The 21,976-nt window shown below is 38.1% G+C and overlaps 1 protein-coding gene across 1 annotated transcript in view; it reads right to left on the minus strand.

The window, feature by feature from the left end:
* srrm4 (serine/arginine repetitive matrix 4) overlaps window positions 1–21,976 on the minus strand; it is a 61,866-nt gene that overhangs the window by 19,914 nt on the left and 19,976 nt on the right. The window contains exon 2 of the mRNA XM_005743051.1: window positions 6,880–7,002. Coding sequence (XP_005743108.1) covers window positions 6,880–7,002 — 123 coding nt within the window. The remainder of the gene's footprint in view (window positions 1–6,879; window positions 7,003–21,976) is intronic.

The following is a 21,976-nucleotide window of genomic DNA, read 5'->3' on the forward strand; positions in this document are numbered from 1 at the left end:
TATATATATCCAATGATCTACAAATGATTTGTAGATCATTGCATTGTGATTTTATTCACAGCGTCACAGTCTTTTTTTTCTTCTTTCTTTTGGAAACTGATTGATATATTCTTTGGGAATTTGCTGTATTGCTTTCCTCCCTAAAAGTATTTACAGATAAATAACCATGACAGAATGGGTGGGGTAAAATAATCCACATGACTCATCACTGGCAGCACATAACTGCACATAAATGCATCATGATTCTCTCTCACAACAATCATAAGCAAGATTATCTGTGATCCAAATGTCCCATACGAGATAATCTCGTGACAAAAGGATGAAAAATCCTTTCCAAACTGGTATAGACATAAAACAAATAACATGCCAGCGAACGTCACTATACTTTACTCAGAGGGAGGATCACAGATTTGATCTTGAACTTAAAATACAGACCTTCACTTTTTGAGCTGCAGGGCCTGCTGAGCAATTTTATGATTTCGATTGGGAGATGGTCATTTATTTCTGAATTTAACAGGGATAAAGCATAATACTTTAATGTACCATAGCCAAAAGGTAAATTTCATCTCCAGTCCCTGCACAGAGGCAGCTAGCGATATACATCTTGAAGAAGCAATGAGGTACACTCAGTTTTGGTTTCCAAATAATTTAAAGACAGATATTTTACCCTGGCCACCGCTCTGTAATGGTGCCAAAAATGCAGGTGACTGTGAGAATGTGTTGGAATCTCTCCATGTAGCTCATGGATCCTTTATTTCTGCACACATTGTTCTGCGTATAGCCACATTCTCATTATAGTGTGAGATATTCTTGTTATCCATCCTTTCTTCTCTTGAAGTGTGAATTCATCATTATACTGGAAAGAAAATGGTCGTATTCCATCTGCTGACCAGCTTGGTTGCTGTCCAGTGGTCCACTTCATTACTCTTTTAAAATGACTGATGTGGAAAAGAAGATGAAGGTCTTTTGAAGCACCACAGCCCCCCTGAATGGGCCTTTCAAGTGCAGAAGAGACTGAAATTCATAGCAAGGAAATACATGAGAGAGTGACTGACCATATCTGGGTGATACAGAACAACAAAAAAAAGTAGTTATCATAATGGGTATAAACTTGTGGATATTTTCTGGAAATTTACAGACTAAGTGGTGTAGTGGTTAACACATTTGCTTGGCAAGCAAAGTCAGAGACACAAATTCCCTTTGGGGATGCATTAGGAAAGGAACAGGAGCCAAATCAAACATGTGGAAATACTTGCTGTGGCAAGGGAGCAAGTAGCTTACGGACTAAAAGATTAATTGTAAAAGTTACTGAATATTTGTGAAAACCGAAGCTGCATTTGTAGCATATATATGTGTGTTTTTCTGCCTAACATTAGCCCTGCATGTTCAAATGCTCCAGTTGTTTCAATCTTTTGCCAAATAAAACAGCCATTAACAAAGGCTTTAATAGACACGCACAGTGCTATTTTTGAGTTAAGGCATTTAATGCATTGTTCACTTGTCCACAAACAACGGTGATGTAAAAAGACACTGATAATTGAGAATTAAACCTTGGAAAACATCTGGCATGTCTTAAGAGTGACATAAAGACATGGGGGATTTGAAATAAAGCTTAAGGATTATGCAAATTACCTTTACTGTACAAGAGCAACAATAAGTTGCACTTGATTCTCTAATGTAATAGAAGTACATAGCAGCTATGGAACAATATAAAAGAAGAAAAAACCCTAATTGTCGTGATCAAGGTTTCCAATTCTCTACAGTATAACTTTAATTGCATAAGTGTCAGTGCAAAGTGTGAGCCTCCCACTTTGAATGTGAGTGTGTGTGTGTGTGTGTGTGTGTGTGTGTGTGTGTGTGTGTGTGTGTGTGTGTGTGTGTGTGTGTGTGTGTGTATATATATTCACACACATATTTCAAAGTGAATGAAACTTGTCATTAAAAAGAGAAACCTTTAAAAATAAAAAAGAATAATGTTACTAATATTCAGGTGTTATTTTCATTGCTCAGCATTTGACTTAAGCTATCAAAATGCCTGCAGATGCAACTATGTACGATATATTTGGAATCATTTTTATGCTTACAGGAGGGTAATTGTTGCCATTTATGTGTCCAATTTAATGTACCTCCCTGTTACACAAACAGAGGTCATGCACATAGTTGAGTGTGATCAGGACTGATCCAGACAGTGACAAACTGCACTCCCCCTTGATATATACGACCACAGAGCTCTGGAGAGTATGTGCCTGTTTCATCGGATGCAGAAGAGTGTCCTGCTATAATAAATGGCCCTGCTTGGAGTAGTCGGCAGTTTGGGAGCATTAGGAACTGAAATGCATTAGGGCTGATTAGACAGTCCAAGCCCAAGTACCCTCTCCTGGTAATGAGAACGCTTTGTCACTCATTAACACCTCTACCATTCTGGCCTTGTAGAAAGAGAGCACAAGACAAGCATTTGCATTTCTTCTTGCCAGCAGAAACACTTTCTTTTGATGAAGTTGAGAGAATGAAAAGGAGAACGAGAAAGCAGTCAATTGCCAGCTGCACTAGGAGTGGTGATTTTGTGAAACAATGGTGTATGAAAGGGAGCTTTTGGGGAACTTTTGATGAAAATATATTCAATTCAACTTTTTTTTTTTAAAGAATTGATGTTTTAATCTGAGCCATGATTATGCATGAAGACCATACATGTATGTGACTACATCCTAGATGTCATTACCTATATTATTATAAAGAACAAAACATGTCTCTCTCCCATGAAGCACTGAAGTACGTTTATTTCAGCTGTAACCAGACACACTTCTATGTTTCAAGTGAAGTTCAGACTGTTTTCATTCGATACCCAATTCACTGGAAATAAATCCAAATAGTTTACTTCTGCATTTTGCTCTTTTTGTTATTTGACAACAACTACTCTCAAAAACCTACTCATTACATCAACTTACTATTTCTAGATGGAATCCAGTGTCAGCGGCTTATGGCCTCATGTTATAATTAACTTTTTTTTCTCTGCCAAATTGCTGCAGGCCAATTAGCAAGATAACAATCCACAGAACAAATGTCCTTCTCAACAAAAGAGATTTTTCTCAGGCAATGCTTTGTAAGTGAGACAAAGTATTTGGAAATGGATCTAGCTCGTTAGCCATTTTAATAAAAGGCAATGAAAAAACACATGCATCTAACCTTGATGGCTTGTGGAGGATATATCATGTAATCACATAGCTTTTTTGTGTGTTTTTAAGGCTTTATGGTATGTTATGTTTCCTCTTTTTAGTTGACCTTGCGGCCAAAACAGCGTGCATGGGTTTCTCTTCCTTGTTTTTTGTCTTTTAATATAAATATAATTTGATAGAATTTACCAGCTTGACCTTTATGAAGTACAATCTCTACATACACAGCAATGCTGCAGGTTTTTGATTTATTAATTGTAATGGCTCTACAGTGGATTTCAAATTGAAGAAAGTATCAAGTATCAAGGCCTTTACTGCAGCCGCCCTCAGTTGCTGCTCATTTCTGGGTCTCCCTTCCTTCTGTTTTGTCTTCAGTAACTGAAAAGCAGCTCTGCTGGGTTGAGATCAGATGACTGTCTAGGTCACTGAAGAATATCCAATTCTTTGCCTTGGAAAACTCTTGGGTTGATTTTGCAGTATACTTTGGGTCATTTTCCATTTGCTATGTGAAGTGTCATCGGATCAGGTTTGTTACATTTGGCTGAATCTGAGCAGTAAGCAGAACTCTGTACTCTTCAGAGATCACCCTGCTACTTCAGTAGCCACATCTTTGAAAAACACCAGTGACCCAGCTCCACTGGCAGCCATACATGCCCTATGCCACAGTGTTGCCTCCACCATGTTTAACTGCTTGTTTGCTTCTGATCATGAACTATTACCTCTCTATACTTTTTTTTCCTTCTGATCATTGTTCTAAGAATTTCATCTATTCAAAGATATTTTTTCATAGCTGTCATGGTCTAGACTTTGATCATGATACAACTACCTCCTTGAGAGTGTTCTCGACTCGGATAAACATTCTGAAGGGATTTTTCTTAACTTATAGAGGAATGAATTCTTTGACCAGTCACTTTAGTTGAAGTCTGTCATCTTTCATGTCTTTCTTTGGTGTTGCTGAGCTGGCCAGTGAATTTTCCTTTGCATCAGATTGTTGATTTTGCCACTCTTAAAGTTTTCCTTATCTCTCTTCTAGCATTATTTGGAATTTTCCAATAATGACATCCTTCATGTGCATCAACATCTCTCTGGACCTCATACTGAGAATCACAAAGACCAGATACCAAATGTAAACTCAAGACATGGAATCAACTCTAGATGTTTTATATACTTGTCACTTGATAAGAGGAGGAGGAATGAAGGAAGAGCCGTACACCCATATGAGGAAATATCCTGTGGAAGAACAGTGTCCCAGAGCTCACACAATGCCAAGGTGCACTGAACTTGCTTTGGTATCTTAGTATACTTCTGTTAATGACTCTGTGAATGAATCTTTAATTCCAATATTCCTAGTATTTGCAAAGGTGTCGTTCACAGTCCATGTCTATATACGTCTAATACAAATCATTGCAAAATAGGTCTTGAGGAGAAATCAGAAAACAAACATAATTATTTTTACTGTTTTGAATGACAGAAACAGTTCATGAATTTACTGAATAGGATTTCAAATATTGGTGGCAGAAGTTGGTTTTGGAAATACAAAACAATAGTCTTTGACCCCAGAGATCAGGGTTAGCCTCCAAGTATGATATGTGCTTCGATTTAGAAAGTAAAATTGTTTGATTAAGGTTAGATAAACGATTTCGGTGTTGCCAAACATTATGTGTTATGATAGAACCAAATCGGCAGTGATATATGCACTATGGATCTATCTATGTCTATGTATCTATGGCTCCACAAGATTTGCCAGGAGACATCAAATGTAAGCAAAAGAGTGGATATTATAGATAAACAAACCTAAGAATTTGTTGCTAAGTAACATTAAGCAAAATAAATTCCTGCAGTTATGCAATTTAGAAAGCAGCAGCAATGCCATGTCATCTTGCATGCCACTGTATTATCAATCACATACATAGTCCAAATTAACAATGTGTGGACACATTGTTGCAGTCTTTACAAGGTAGATTTACTTCAAACCTTAAACAAGTACAGAGTCCTCACAATGGACACAAAATTCATTTATGTGAAATATAAGGGCGACATAACAAACAGCAAAAACACAGATAAGTAAGTATGAAAGAATAAAATCAAATCTAACACTGGGCAGCTTAAAGGACAGTAGAGTAGATATGCTATAAATACATCGTCTCCTTGATTACAAACAGAGCTCTGGTTTTCTTGGAGTTCGTTCCACATATGTGCTGCATAAAAACTGAGTGATGATTAATCCTGTTTATTTTTCAATACGGGAACAGGAACCAGGCTTGTGCCAAAACAGCTGAGAGGTCTGGCTTGTTCATTATGGCCTCTAACAAACATGTTTTTAATCACCTTTAGCTGTAATCTTACAGTACTTTACTGGTGATACAATTTTTAAAATTCATTTCTTTATTTTTTTGATATAGCATGAGGTTTTGAGAGTTTGACTTAGTTTAGTATCTCATTAAAATTAATGGATGCTTTACTCAAAGTGGACTTCCTTTCATCGTCTCAGCTAGAACTTGTAGCAGTATTCTCTCTAACCTCCTGCAGCTTCTAGCATTGCTGTGCTTTTTGGTCTGAATGCAGCCGTGTTGTGCAAGATTTGACACTGAAAATGCATTCACTTTATTGCTCTAAACCTCATATAGTAAGACCTACAGTTTCACAATAAGATCCCTGCATGAAGTCAAGATCATCTCTGCTACTGTCTGATGAAATGGATACGCTGCAGAGCTGCTGTATAAGAAAGGGTAAAGTCATCATTTAAGAGGTTTACCAAACCAAATGATGAAAAAACTGCGGTTCAGCAATGGTAGAGCTTTAGTGTACGTTCTATGTGCACTATGTACACTCAGCACACTGAGGACTACTCTGATTTCTTAGTATTTAAATTTTAAAACGCTGTAACTTGGAGCTGCTGGTGAGAGGGGTGTCTCACAGAAAAGCCCCAGTTCCAAAGATAATAATGCTATAAATCTCTCTCACCGTGCTTTCTTCTATCAGATGTCTTTTCTTGCACGCATAAACCAGAAAAATGATTATCAGAAGCCTGCATGCCAGCGTGTTCTCTGCGCTTGCTGTTAAATTCAAAAACAAAGAGAAGCAGCCGCCGGGTAAAGTTCATCCAAAGAGAAGAGATTCATGTTTATGATCCGCTCTTACACTTCAGATGCTGCTTGAGTCATGTTTTACATATCACTGCCTGCTTCCCTGCTGTGTAACTGCAACGGCTTTGAAGGTGTCAGATTAATTAAAAAGGTTTCTTTCCAAAAAAAGAAAAAAGAAAGAAAGAACCAACTCTGCCTGGATTGATTTCTCCAACTCTGAATAAAAAGCCTAAAAACTGTTCTTCTCTGCATGTGAAGAAGACTCTTGCATCTGAATGACACAGCGTGGAATTCCTTACACCATTTGTATTTCCTACCCCGATAAGAGTGTTTGCTTTTCCTGCACCGGAATATAGAGATTAGCTTGGGTTTCTTGTTGAGAATCAGGCCCTGAAGGTGTGTTGGTTTTGCTGTTAAAAAGGCTTTATCATCTACAGACGCAACCAAAACAAACTTTAATCACAAAACTCAACTGATCAACAATCGTACATGTTTGAAGCCCATTCTTTTCTCAACCTTCTCATCTCTTCACAAGCACTTGTTTTCTTTTAGTTCAGAAAACCCTCCTGATGATTTTGAAGGATTGCTACTTGGCATGTGTGAAAACACAAAGGCTAACTCACCTCCTGGCCCTGCGATGGCTGCGATGTTTGCGTCTGTTTCCTTTGATGCAGCCATATCTGTCCCTTGTGTCCACAGCTTTCCTCTCATCAGGCTTGAGCTGCTGGCAGGTTGTTGTTTCTGAGCTGTGGGGGAAGAGAAAAAAGGACAAATAAGATTCAGTTTTTGCTCTCGAGCCTTCAGTGAGAACTTCTCCAAGTGATTTTTGCAGTTGTCCACACAGCTAATGCTTCCATCGCACAATAGTGAGGGGACATTTAACATGCTTGGTTAGCCTTATTCCCTTTGGTCCACTGGGTATGTGTTTTATTCCCCTCCATTTCTTTCCTCCAGCCACTCTCTAGGAAAATTGGAGGTCAGCCATTTACCATTCAAATCAATGTGTCAATTGAAATGCAGTTATTTACATGCCTCAGCTGGCCTGCCATTTTGTGAAATGGTGCTTTCTGCCTTGTGCTGGAACAGTTCTTAAAGTTTTTTCCTTATCTATGACCTAGATATATTTAATAAGACGTAAATGCAAAATCAAACCAGACACTCAGATTTTCTGTTTTGTTTTGGGTTTTTTTTTTTTTTTCCAAAAGTGAGGAAAATTATTTCTGGCTCCCAAATAATTTTTCCATAAGTCAGGTGTTCGGGTAATTCAACCACTTTTCATCTACAGTGAAATACGGCATAGAATGAATGATTAAATAAACTGAATGATTTGATGTGAGCACACAGTTCTAGCCCTGCTTATTATTCTCTGTTTTAGTCATGGGAGATTTGAGCGTAATTACACATTCTCCTCTTCGTCGAGTGGCTCCCGTCTGATTGTAATGAGAAGATAATCAGAGCCAGAGATTAGGACGTCAACGCCGCCTCCTCCTCTTCCCCCAGCGACGAGCAGGCAGGGCCCGTCGCTTTCTATCTTCCTCACCTTCATTCTCCTTAGCCTCTCAGCATTAGAGGGAGTGCCCCTGACAGGGAACTAATAATGTAAAATGGCAGACTGGGTGCTGCAACATGACCAAGTGTGTGAAAGGTGATAGGGGAGATAAAGACAACCACCGGAAGGATGATTAGTCTGATAAGGAAGGCTGATGGAAAGGAACCTTTAAATAACCTGGTGATTTGACTAATTTTCTCCTTGCTGATGTAGAGCTGAATAAATGTCAGACCACACTGTTGCCTGGTATTAAGGATGCCTAATCAAATACACTGAATTTCACTGAAGAAAAAAATAGTAAAGTAAAGAATAACATGCCATCGTAATCTCAGCATTTCTTAATGGGGGCCTGTATTATATTCTGATATGGATGCTAAGACTCAAAACATCTACAATTCTACACAAAACTCAAACTCATACTCAAAGATGTATTATTTGTTGCTATAACACAGCAACTAATAGATTTTGTTGAGGCTTTGTTTTCTAAACTGATTTTTTTTTTTAGTTTTGGTCTATTGATCAAACAAAAACAAGCACAAAAGATGCAGCGTTTTCTACATACCACAAGCCGACATTATAAACAGCATAAGCTGTTATTCACTCATGTAGCAAAGGGAAATGTCAGCGGTGAAACAACTTCAGTAACAGTTCATTAACTGATTTTCAGTATAAAATACAAACGCAGAGTAGAAATGATTTATGAGTCATGTGTTTTCCATATAATTTGTATCCACTTGCAAAATATCCCAACCAGAATCAAAACACATAATATCAACTGAATGATGGCCGTTCATCTTAATCTGGTGATTATAATGAAGAAAAGGGGGAAAAAAAACAACCCTATTATGAATCCTTATAAAATACAAAAGAGTCAAGTAGTGGATGCTAACTTTCCCAAAAGATCATTACAAAAATGTACAAAAACACCATTGGTCTCAAAAGGCCAGTCATTACAGACACACACATACACACACACACACACACACTGAATCACTGTATCATAACTCCACTGTTTTTGTGAGCAATGTATCCTGATAGTGCTGTATTATATGTAACTATGTTGCTATCTGTAAGTATTTTAACAATATACACAATTCGCTTTAGATACAAGCACGAGCTGAAAACTGCTCTGCCCTGTTGAACTCTCCACTTTATGTCCCTGAACAAAGAGCAATTTTCTTTTACTGGCCCCATTTTGGCTTCTTTGTTATTTGCTGTCACTCTAAAAGCAGCAGTTGATGACTTTTAAATGAAATCAATTTTGCTATCACAAATGCACATTCCCTTGATCTGGCCCTGCAATTTATGGCTAGAATTTTACAATAAGCACCTGGATTTATTGCAAGCTGCTTGTATCTGTCAAAACAAACCTTGTGCTTATTCTCTTTTCCATGTTCACATGAAGTCCTTTATTCTAATTTATAACCAGACATCAGTTGAAAGTATTTAAAGGAAGACTTCCAAGTACCAAAACTACAAAAAGCAAATCAAAAGAAATACTGTGCATCTTAAGTTAAGGTGCTTGATGACAAAGTATTACATTAACTGGGGATCTGTTTACCATAAAAATAGATGAAAGAATCACAGGAGAAGCTCAATTTTCACCCAGAAAACTTAAGTTTCAGACTTTTCTTGAGGGGCTGTTTCTTGTCGTTTAGGTCATTTTATGTACTAAAACAATCTAATAATGGCTTAGTCACCATAACTACTCAGCTAAGCATAAAGAATACCCTTTAAAAATGTAAAACACAGAGTTGGTCCCTACAATTTGGGTAACTTTCTGTTTATTACACATTATAGCCTGGTACAGTGCCAACGAGCCATATCTGCAGGAGGGATCACAACAGACTTAGCGGGCTGATAAAATTCAAAGTGAGGGTAGCATCCCACTTTTTGACTTTTTGAACTCTTTCTTTTATTATGTGCGTCAAGTTGAACGTGTGTGCTGCAGAACATCTCCTTTGGCTGTGTTTCGGGAGGGAGCGAGAAGTGACCATGCTGTGATCAACTCTTGTTCCAGTCTTTGTCACAGAGGGAGAGTCTATCTCCTCTCAACGTGAGGCTCCCTTGCTCCATCGTTCACCACTGATGCTGACACGGACAGATGGTACACAAAAACATGCTGCAAACAAGATGACAGTGCTTTTTTTTTAAGGCCCAGTGGCTGTGATTTCCCCCTGTGCACAATTCCAAATTTGAATGGGGGACTGTGTGTGGTCAACAGATGCAGAAGTAGCTATATCAACATATCAAGCAAGAGGTAATTGGCTGAAATAAATGATTATCAAATTTCCGTATTAATATTAAAATATCTAATGCCATGATGGTGCAGGGCAGGGAAAGACGGGCTCCTCCCTAAAGCAGGACCTGTATGGTTTTAACAGAGGACATCATTCCATCTGTTTAACTTTCAGTTAGAGATGGGTGGTTTGATATCATATCATATAATTATAATTCAAAATATAAGTATGCTGCTTTATTTTGGGATATCATCTGCTTTTTGATCCTCATCAACTCATAAAAAGGTCCCAGGCGAATGTGACAAAATATGTTCACAGAAGGCAGCATGGTGAATGAAAACACTGTGGTGAGAAGACCAACACTGTAAGATGAGTTCAACTAAATGTGTGAGGAGAATTGTTATTTGCGGCGTAGATTATAAGTTTCCCATAGAGTAAAATCTTTTGGCAAGTTTTCCTACTTCTACTTTCAGCTGTGTGCTGAGATAATCATAAAACATCACAGACAGCTAGAGTCACAGAAGGATCGTCATAGTTTGTGTACAGTTTCATTGTCCACACCCCATTTACGATGTAAAATTGAGATAAACTGCTACAATGTCTGCCAGGAGCTAGACAGTAATCTGCCAGCTGCTTTACACACCGCCAGCGCACAGTTGGGGGTCTCAAACTCATAACATCGGCTGACACTGTACAGGTGTGCGAGAAGCATGCAGCCAACCATTAAACCCATGCACCTGCAAAACACCGCTGCACAGCTCTGATGTTTGCATTTCAAATGTGTCAAACGTCTCTCTGACGATTAATACAGATCGCATTCTCGGCTGACGCAATTAAATTCTGCTAGATGTTTTCATGTTTTCATCCGAACTCTGCTATTTCAAATCAAGTTTTTACTCAACACGTGTGATTAAAACTGCTGCTTGACAATTCAGCAAAGCTTCTGTGGCAGCTTCAGAGCGCTCAGAGCCGTGTCAGTTTAGAGCTTCTTTGGGGACACAACAAAACACACATCACTTGAATGCAACCTTTTCCTTCTAAACCATACGTGTATAGATACCCCACTGTGACAGAATGAGATCTTACAAGATAGCGCTAAGAGACACCCAAGGGGAATTTGTGCATTTTCTATTCTGTGATCTCCTGAAAGCACAAACAGATAAATGCACTCCCTCGCTGCTGTGTTATGGTCTCTCAGCATAAATGATTGTACCCTGACAGCCTCTGCTGCTAGCGTAATTAAGCTTTAATTACACATATTTGCAATTATATTAATACAAGTAGTATCCATATGTACTTTTGAATTTACAAAAAAAAAGAGCAAACAAAGAAGGTGCGCTTCATTATGAACTCTTGCTAACTGGGGAGATATTAACAGTTTTACAGGAATATTTCAACTATTTGCTTTTACTCCTGCAAGCAGATAGTTAGCCTTTTTTAATATCCCCATATGACAAGTTTCATAACTATATTTTGTCTTAAGCAACAACAAGCAACGACAAACCAGTACCAGTATGGAACCTTAATGCAATCTAGGATCCAGCATTCAAAAATCCATATTGGCTGACTTTCCTCTCATTTTGGTTGCCATGCCATCCTCACAGGTGCACCGTCTTACTGAGTGAGTGAGCCAAGAAGACTCATGTCTAATGGAGCAAGTGAATAACAAACTGCGCCAAGCAAGTTAAGGGATACGTGGAAAGATCAATACTGCTAATGCTAAAGCAACAACAGGAAAACAACATCTGGCGCTCGATGGATGATATGTCACTTTGTGACACAAAGGAAGAGGATTTAAGGCTGAAGAAGATTACTGTTAAGCATTTCCCCCCATCAAGTTAATTGTTAACACCAAGTAAAGTGCTCATAAAAAATCTTTACTTCAGCAGCACATGTATTGGTATAAACAATCCCTCCCTATACAGTGAAGTAGCCCTTAGTCCAACAGCCCAAATACCCTGATTATTCAGAGTGGAGGGTTTCCCCTCTAACTCACTAGCTTATAGACATGTCAAGAAAAGTGTAAAAGATAACAAAGAATGAGGGAGGACTTGTGTGACCTTCACCCTGAGAAAAAGAATCAGAAAAAGACTGACAACAGTGCAGAAGTGATGCTTTAATTTTTTCTGTTTCCGTAAATGATTTAAGAGTTTCCAACTACTCATGTGAGATTCAGGGTAGCTAATAAACTTTTCATTATCCCTGTCACAGTGACTGGGAGCAATTGATTATCATTATTACAGGAGTGATGATAGTTGAGATAATTACTAGAGAAAGAGGTGATCTACTACCACAATTAAAATCCCAACACTGTGGTCCCAAGTCACTTTGCTTTAATTTATACTGAGAGTGTTTATCTATGTTTTAGACTCAAGTGGAGAGCAACTTTATCACCATCCAAAGGACAGAAGCGAGCAATTAAATCCCCACAAAGTGAATGAAACACATCTCTCACGTGGTTAAGTCTTAAGGCACACACGACCTGCTAAAACTGTTCAATGAAAAGTTAAAGTGGATACTTTTAGGTCAAGTGTTATAGATTAAATGTCAAGAGATTTTTGAGGCAATCATTCAGCTGAAGAAACACACAAACAGGCCTGCAATTAACTAGTTCTAAACAATTAGCCACATGAGCCCCAACCACTTCATTAACACTGCAGAAAGTTGCTGGTTTGAGCACTAGAAGTTTCACAATCAGGAAATGGCATAAAATTATGAAGTACTGATTTAAATGAGCTTCTAAATATGAGCATATATTTTGCAAAGTGAAATAACCCCCATATGTTGCTGTGACAGTCCAGTTTCCATGGCCTCTATTGTGAAAGCATGCTCTCTAAAACATGTCAGCCCACGTTAAAATGTGGTTTCATTTCTTTCAGCTACCAAAATCACCTAATGTTTTCACTCCACAGGGGAGGCAATTTTTCTCCTAAATGTGCGCAGATGGGTAATAGATTTTTGGTGACATTTCTCCTACCAGCTAAATTGCAGCTTTGGATGCAAATCCTTTTGGGGGATTGAGATCAGCGCTAAATTGGCCGCCTCTTCTTCCATACTACGCATGAAGGGAAGGCAGAATGATAGAAGTGAATATCAAAGATGTAAGCCCCAGCTATGAGGTATCAGTGGCTCCAGGCAATTTTCCGTCTTTGCTAGTTTGCTCCAAGTCTAACATTAAATTTCAGCATAAAGCTTTGACAGCACCTTAGGCTGCTATCATGTAATGATGAGAGTAAGTTTTCTCTTTTCTTTTTAATTTTAAGGACCATGATTTATCTACAAATACACGTTTTTTATTATTAAAAAAGCTTCCTACAGAGTGCATTAAAAAGTAATTCATTTAAGCAACTTGTGAACTGTTTTTATGCACTGGTATTTAGAATTATCATATTTTTTAGTCAAAAGCACCTGATGAGCATAAAAACTGCATCACAGAAGATGAAACCAGCGGCTTTTATAAAAGATAGATTTCCCTGTAAACCTCTAAAGTCAAAAGAGGTTAAATTAGTCAGTGTTTCACAATAAATTTAAGAATTCTCTTTCCCAAAGATACCTGGACTCCAACTGAACTCAGGCCATCACATTTAAATGCACTAAGTGATATTTTTCACTCACCAGGCTGAAGAGGCATGTTTTAAACCAAACCACAGTCTTTCACCAAACTCAACCAAGTAGTTTTTGGTGCCTAAAACTAACCAGTGAGTGAAAAGAAAAGTCAAAAATTGTGTGCAAAAACAAAATTAATAGGCAAGTGAAGTCTTAAATAAAAGTCGACTAACTACCAGACCTGTGACTTAATCCAATATTTGTCAGTGTCCTGTATTACTGAGGCTTGTATGTCAAGACACTGATGCCAAAGTACATTGGGTGCATTTACAACACCAGCAGTGCTGGGTACAAGACATTACAAAGTAAGTTACAAAGTAATATGTTACTGTAACCAGATTGCATTTTTCAGTAACGCAGTAATGTTACATTTCACTATACTAAATTACTTCCAGGACAGAAACAATTGCTTTGTTCTGCTAACACAACTTTGGCTTTTTGCAACCCACTGCACAGACAGCATGCTAACGCAATGCTTGCACACAACCATTAGGTGTTGTTGTGTTGATATGTGGGACAGTAGCATATAGGTTTATATTGTAAACTGGTAATTACATGATAATAAGTGTAAGGTCAATTTCATCATAATTCATTGTAATGAATTATTTTATTCCAACAAGTAATTAAGTAACATACTGCAGTACTTTTAAGAAATGTAATGCATAATACATAGAAGTTTCTTGAGCTATGAATGTAACACTGAACACCAGCAGAACAGTAGTCATGGAATGAGAGGAGGACACAGAAAGTAAAAAGTAAAAAGAGGGAATGTTACTTGTGCATCGGTATAACAAATACATTAAATGCCATTAAGTTGTATGCCACTGAAACATGATCTTATTGTTAATGCATATTTACTTAATGTTACCCGCTGATATTTTCGGTACAAGTACTTTTTTTTTTCTACCATGGTCCATGCACTCCCTGATTTTTGCTCAAAACAAATGGGATCATTTAGTTGCATGGACTATGCAAAGTTCGCAACATGGCTTTGTAGTTAAATTAAAAGAACTGATTCTGATTAGTCCAATTAAAATGTCTACATCATTTGTGAATATGAAATACACTCATCATCTTTGCCTCACTATCAGCCAATCAAGAATAGCGAGGCCTTTACCCTTGCAGCGGGTGAGTACCATGCGTGCCAGAGTGACTTTGAAGACAAGTGAGGTTGTTTTATTCAATTATTGTGTCCTGATGATAAAATGGGAGCAACATAATGGCTTGATTAATTTCCTTATCACGGTGAGCACAAAGAGTAATTACAACCAAATCCACCGCTTGGTGAACCACACATCAATCAAATTAAAGCAGTCTCCACTCGGCAGCAATCACTTTCAAACAGAACAAATGAGTCGATTGGCTCAGACCCCCGCCTCCGGCCAGAGAAATGTTTACCTAAGAACTGTAACTCTAAGCAAAGGTTACTTAGGTTGATTAGAAATCTCTGAATATGTCAGAAATTTTAATAGAAATTGTGTATGCACAATTATAATGTCGGTATGAGCGAGGTTGTGTAGAACCTGAGTGGTGTTATGTGCCCAAAGCAATCATTATAGCTCATGACAATCTCGACAACTGGCAGCTACAACCTAGCAGGAAAGAGGTTTAGAAAAGCAATCAAATGTCAGCTTATAATAACGTTGGGGCAACTCCATTACCATTGCCCATACAAAGTAGTCATGGTCCTTATTGACTAGCAATTCCTATAAAAGTTAGCCTTTACAACATGTAAAGAGGCATGTTGGCATTTCTTATAATTAATGGGGCCTGGTTTAAAGAGATCAGCTGAATCTCTTGGCATGTGAGGTCAATGCAGAAGGAAAACTGAACTCTGACCTCGGCATTCTGTGATAACATGACTGCTCATTAGGACCATGGCGTGGGGAGCTCAATCCACCAGTGTCATTTTTTCTCTTTTTTTTAAAAGCCTTATTGAATTGGAAAGAAAAATCTTCCCAAGTTAAAGTTACAGTATGTTGAGTAAAGTAAGTATGTTGACAGTAAATACTGCAAGGCACAGAGTTACTCTTCACTATAAATATCAGTCAAGTCAGTCATCAAACCACAACCAAATACTGGTGATAAAGCAAATAAACCAATGTCTTTCCCTCATACTTTGCTTATTTTGCATCTGACAGTGTATTTCATCTTTAAGAGAAAATTGAAAAACATATTTTCATAGACTTACTTAATAAAGTAGCCAAACAAATAAAAAAAGACCAAATGAAATTAAATGTAAACAAAAATGAAATAATGCTTAGTTTGAAAAGGTAACAATTTAGAACATAAGACAGAACATTTTACTTTCAAATATCAGGGTATCTGTAAAATCATACCATGCTGTCCCTGAAGCTAAAGCTACCAAAGACCAGCTCATTGAAATTAAAATATCTCTGGATGTTCCTCTCCAGAGATATGTAAATGAAAACTGGAACATCAACTGGAGGAGGAACCCTTTTGGAAAATAAATTCATGTTTTTAGCCAGTAAATTAAAGCCTAAGGGCTTTACTTGACTTGGGTAAACCTACTGCATTTCATTCACAGCTCTTTCTATTTGCCCTCTCTCAGTAGGGCTAAAAATCAAATCAAAGCACAGTATTAGCGCTCAGATTCACAAGAGCTGCTGGAGCTGTGGTTCATTATCGGAGCCACTACAGACGGAGAAGAGAGGAGAACTTGTAGGAAGGCATACTGGGGTATCTTAACAATTGGATAACATCTTAATATGACATGCTGTGACTGCTCAGAGTGTATGATTTCAGCATAAAATGTCTAATTGGAAAGTGACATGTGAAATATAGCTGCAGCACTTCTAAATTGGAAGCTACACCTCGAGGTTCCAAAAAGGATGGCACCATTCCCTGCTGCTGCTACTGCTGCTATACATTTAATTCTTGTTGAATGTCAGAGAATGAAAGGCTACATTTATGGCAGTATGGTGCATGGAGACAAAGCCAATGGGGTAATTGGCAGCAGTTGACTTCCAATAGCAAAACATTTTAACACAGGCAATAAAAACTGCTCAACAGCAAATAGATAAATCCAACTGATTAGCCCATAACTGTCCACAAATGCCAACATTTTGCTTCTGACATGGCCAAACGCAACAATACTACTTTAGAGGCAGTAGAATTTTAGCAGTAGAATAGCTCCAGAATCAGATGGTCGGTCCTCACTGCAAATATTGTTAACATCTAAACTGGTAGTGTTTCTCATCTTTCACGCATCATCACGTGTGCATCAATTACTTGCTTCTAAATTGAGTTAGAAGTGATTAGAGGGTTCGTTGTGCAAAGGCGGAGAGAGGGAAGTAGGCATAGTTTGGTTTAATTAGCAGCTTGTGAGCTCCACTTCCTCATTGCACTTCTTCCTGTGTGAAGGAGATTACTGAAGAGCCTTCTGCAGATGCTAATGTACGTGGAGAGCACCGAGGAAGAATCATTGTGAATCCCATGTTTAATTAGCACAACCATGTCACCAGAGATGGAAGAAGCTGCTGAATACTGAGCCGCTGGATGACTGACAGGCGGCGTCCCTGAGTTCGACCAAAGAACAAGACAAAGAAGTTGAATCTTTTAGAAAAGTTGGATGATGGAAATTGTCCTGTTGTGAAAAGGAACTCATTTTGCCAACAAAGTCTAATTTCACCAGTCAAACAGGCAGCTGACAGATGTTTTGGGGATTGGACATCTCTGTTGCTCCATTTTTCAATGTAGGCCAGAGAGATGGAACTGTGTTTCTGTGAGAGCACATTTGTGAGAGCACATTTCTCCCAGTTAATTAAGAGAGTGGAGTAGAAAATAAAACTACCACCTGGCTCAAACTTTATCAGCCAATTACACAAGTAAAATTTACCAGCAGCAGCAAAGGAAACCATAAATAACTATTTCCATGACACTAAAGCTAATTTAAAACCCGATTTGACAGACCAGCAGCCATAGCTGTCTGCGTTAAGGACCTTCTGAGCCGCCTTTCCCCACTTGAGTCTCCAATTATCCACCATCACATTTCCTTGTAGTTGCTCCATGGGAATAATTCTTAGCATTAACTTAATAGTTTCTCTGCACACCTGTCTGCATGCACAGACCTCAATGAGCAAACAAATTATGACCCTAGAATTTGGTATTTCAGTCCCTCCCCTACTTCTGCCTTAATGAGCTGCTGGCTTTCCAAACTAATTTGAGTCAGAGGCGTATGAGGTATGCAGCCATCATGACAAGATGAAACTCAATGGGACAGTTGATACCTGGGTGTGGAAAGAAGAGTGGGAAAACCCCTGACAAGATCTCGATCTATGCTAGTAATTAGAAAATGGGTTGAGAGTAGACAAACATGTTCCATTGCTTTTGATTACTGTCTCTCTGTATTTCTTCACCTTCAGCTCTGAATGCTTTTACAATGCAAAATAGCCATATAAATAATTCATGAAGCCCAGCTTATGACCACGTTTGAGAAGATCTGTTCCCTCATTAGGTAATCAAGTGGCCCAGAATTTTCTCTGTTTCTTTCTGTAAATAGATTTTACCTCCTATTGTAGAAAGAGTGTGCAATCATTGGGAAGGGTGAAGCTTAACCCTTGTATGGTGTTCGGGTCTGTGAGACCCGTGTTCAGTTTTTTTCAAAAGAAAAATTAAACAATTAATTATTTTTTCACGTGTAAATGTGTTGTGTCTTTCCACTCACTCCACTTGATTATAACTGATTTATTTATAACATTTTATATAAAAGAAAAACGAGAAGGACATTAATTCATAAATGTGATCTAACAAAGGTAAAGGGAAAAAATTAACCATGTTTGCTGTTCATATGTCTTGTAATTGGGATGAAGTAAACATCTGTTGAGTAATTTAACATAAAATTGTTTGATAGTGTTAATTTGGAAAGCCAAAACTCTAGCGGGTCCACCAGACCCATGAACACTGGCTGAGTAACAAAAATACGAACACCACACAAGGGTTAAGAATGAAGAAACCTCTGGATTCCTTTTCATTCTCTCATGTCAGTATCCCTACTTTTATACGCTGAAGAAAGACTGCTTGTCATACTTTACGAAGAAGAGGATTTAAATCATCTGCACCTGTCTCTTCCCCCTCACCTGTTCTCATTATAGTTTTCACATTATCCACTCAGTTCTATCATGCCGAGTCTGGCATTGAGACATGGACAGGTGAGCAATCCCCATGATCCCTCCTCATGTTCTCATCACTGCGCCATCCTGTGCCACCTACCAGGTGTGGTGCACAGGCAGATGGAGGCACAGCATCCAACAAATCCAGCAGATCTACCATCGTTTTGATGCTATAAATGTGCCTCATTGAATGGCATCACATGCAACCCGCAGCCAACAAACTCCCCACGCTTTTCATATGCTTGTATAAAACCTCCAGGCTTGTTCGACTTTGTTTCTGTGCTCCTTTAACCTTCTGTCTCTGTCTATTTGAGTCTCATCCAAAAAAGTGGCAAATTCCAGAGTCCCATAGCACCTACTGTCTGTGGTGTATCGGAATCAGGACCTTCTCCCACGATTGCTGCTGTACATCCTTAGTGTAATCTCTCTTTTGCCAACTCTCTTTGCTTTTTTACTCGTTTTTTTCTTTTCTATTCCTCACATTGTCTGTCTCTCTCTCTCTAGTTTACCTTCAGTCATATTTCTCTCCAACTCTGTTAAAGAAGCAATTTTATACATTGTCTGCAGCATGAACATTGCAGGCGCTATACATCATCTCAGTCTACCATGTTTACTACTCACACACAGGGAGTGAGCCTTACTTCCCTGGATGACAGTGATTTGTGGTGCATGTATAAAAGAAACTCATTGTCTACCTACTCTACATGACTGTGCTTGTATATACAGTTTATGCATAAACAGAAGTGTGTACTGCCGCTGGTTAGAAGTGGTACATATCAAGTTTGGCCCTCAGGGAGACTTATATTAGCTACATGCAACCTACCATTCACATCTAAAATAATCAAAAAAAATTGGAGCCGGGCATTCAAAATGTGGCGACTACAGAGAGCAATCAAGACACCCGCTGAGTTTCCCTTCCTCCACCCACTTCTCCCCCTTGATGCTAATCAGCGAGGGAGCTGCTGGCTGTCTGGTAGAGCTGATCTGATTTGAGACAGAAATGCCGTTAGCTAGTGGGAAGAAAAGGCAGAGTAGCCTACACAATATACCATAATCAGAGGAGGCACGCTGATCCAGTGATGGAGTATGAATACCTATGTGCTTGCCATGTATTCTCCTAGAGATAGTTTGGTCAGTATTACACATTCTTTAAAAGTCAAATACAGGGATACATTTTGTCAGTGTCTGAAGTGTATAAATATGGAAAGTGTCAAAATAAAAAGACGAAGATACTAAAAGTACATTAATATGGCTATGAATTAGTTTGTTAATTTGCTCAAATATATGATCAAATAAATTTAGAATTATCTTTTTACATTTTTCACATTTCTTATTACTAAAATTGACATTTTTAACTAATCCAAGTTTTTTAAAAAGTGAATTATTTCATGTATAATGTATAGGTTTCATACTTAGATAGATCTGGTACTTTAACACTGTGCAAAGAGATACTTTGCAGTTTAGTCAGTTATGTATTTTTTATGGTGTAAACCATATTTCAGAGGTCTCAAACTTGAGGCCCGTGTCACCTCTACTTGCTTGACCATATATTGACGTGAAGAAATATAATGCAATTTGGCCCTTGAAGTTACTTTTATTGTTGGGGAGGATTTGTTTGTTCTTGAGTGCAATGTTAAAGTAAGTTCTTTAAAAAGAAAAAAATAATTTAATATGAAGCTAATATCAGTAGAGAGCACAAAGATGTTGAGGAATTGGCTGTATTAGTTCAGTGAGAGAGTCATTTGTAAAGAAAACAATTTTCACTAGAAGTCAAAAACTAATGTCTGCATGTATTTTGTTAAAAATGAACTAAATTACAGCAGAAGTGCTCCACGTGTCTGGCCAGAAAGAGAGTACCAATTTGTTTATTTGGTAGTTCAATCAAAAGTTTCAGTTAGTTAAGAGTGAGAAAAAGAAATTGCGTTCACATTTGCAGTTTTGTCTTATTGTACAGTTTTTGACATTTAAAAAAACCAAAAAAACGCAACATTTTGAGTAATGAAAATGAGATCACGCTGCCAGCAGCGGTCCACAGCTCATTTAAGTTTGAGACTCCTGCCATATATGAAATAATATTTAAGTTTTCTTTTGAAATCAACATTAAAAAAAAATCATTGACAATGACAATCACTATTTTTCAAGAAAAACTGTCAACAATTCGTCGTTTTTGACCTTTTCATTGTAAAGATTTGCTGTTTTGTTTTCTGAGACATGACAAACCAAGTCACCATCTGGGCTCCTGCAGACAGGGACTAGTTTGTACTATTTCATGACAATTTATAGACCTGGCAAATTCTCTGATTAACTGACAATTGAATGAAGTAATCAGCACAATCACAAATTTCTCATCTTTCACACATAAAACAGCAAAATAGATTTTTTTCTCCCCACTTGAAGCTGGACGGGCCAGATGGAAACTTTATTACCTGTCTGGCCTCTCAATTAATTTGTCGATTTATGTTGCAGCTCAGTATCATGATTTAGGGTGGCAAGACTGACACTGAATAACAAACATATTCAGTGCAGGTTTCAGTTTAGTAGTCCACCACAAAAGAGACGAAAACTTGCCTACTGCACACTAAACTGACCAGATCTGCATGAAGCATTTGTATCAAGAACTGGATTCTACTTTAATGATATAAAAAGATCACAATAGTTACACTGCTTGTTAGCTGCTTATTTTAATTAGCAACATTTGTAATTTGGCCAACAAATATTTTATGCAACAAAATTTACAATGATTTTCTCAAATTAAAGCCAACCTAAAAATAAATTTTTAAAAAGTGTAATTGTGACAATTTCAAAAACCTACACATTATTGTAAAATTAAACTAATTCAGTGAAAAATGCCACCTTCAGTTTATACTCCACAAGTCTACATCCCTACTGGAGGGTGTCTAACCTGCTCGTGGTGATGGTTGGAGGTGACCTTAGTCCATGTTGGTACACATAATTATCATTTCCCTAAGGGGGGACCTATGATCAATGAGAGAGTGACCTCACCCTCCGTACGCACCCCTTTGAAAGTCAGATAATAAATTGGTTCATCTCACCTCCCCTACCATCCCTGTTATTTAGAGGGCTATCCAAAGGAGTCCATTACCTTTTTATGGAAAGGAGGTTCATTCAATTTGCTGGCGACCCAATAAGAACTTCTGTATGGATGCATGGCAAGGGGGCTCAAGGGCAAGTG

Source organism: Pundamilia nyererei, unplaced genomic scaffold (genome assembly GCF_000239375.1).
Source record: "Pundamilia nyererei isolate P.nyererei 1_Seehausen unplaced genomic scaffold, PunNye1.0 scaffold00127, whole genome shotgun sequence".
Lineage (NCBI taxonomy): Eukaryota > Metazoa > Chordata > Actinopteri > Cichliformes > Cichlidae > Pundamilia > Pundamilia nyererei.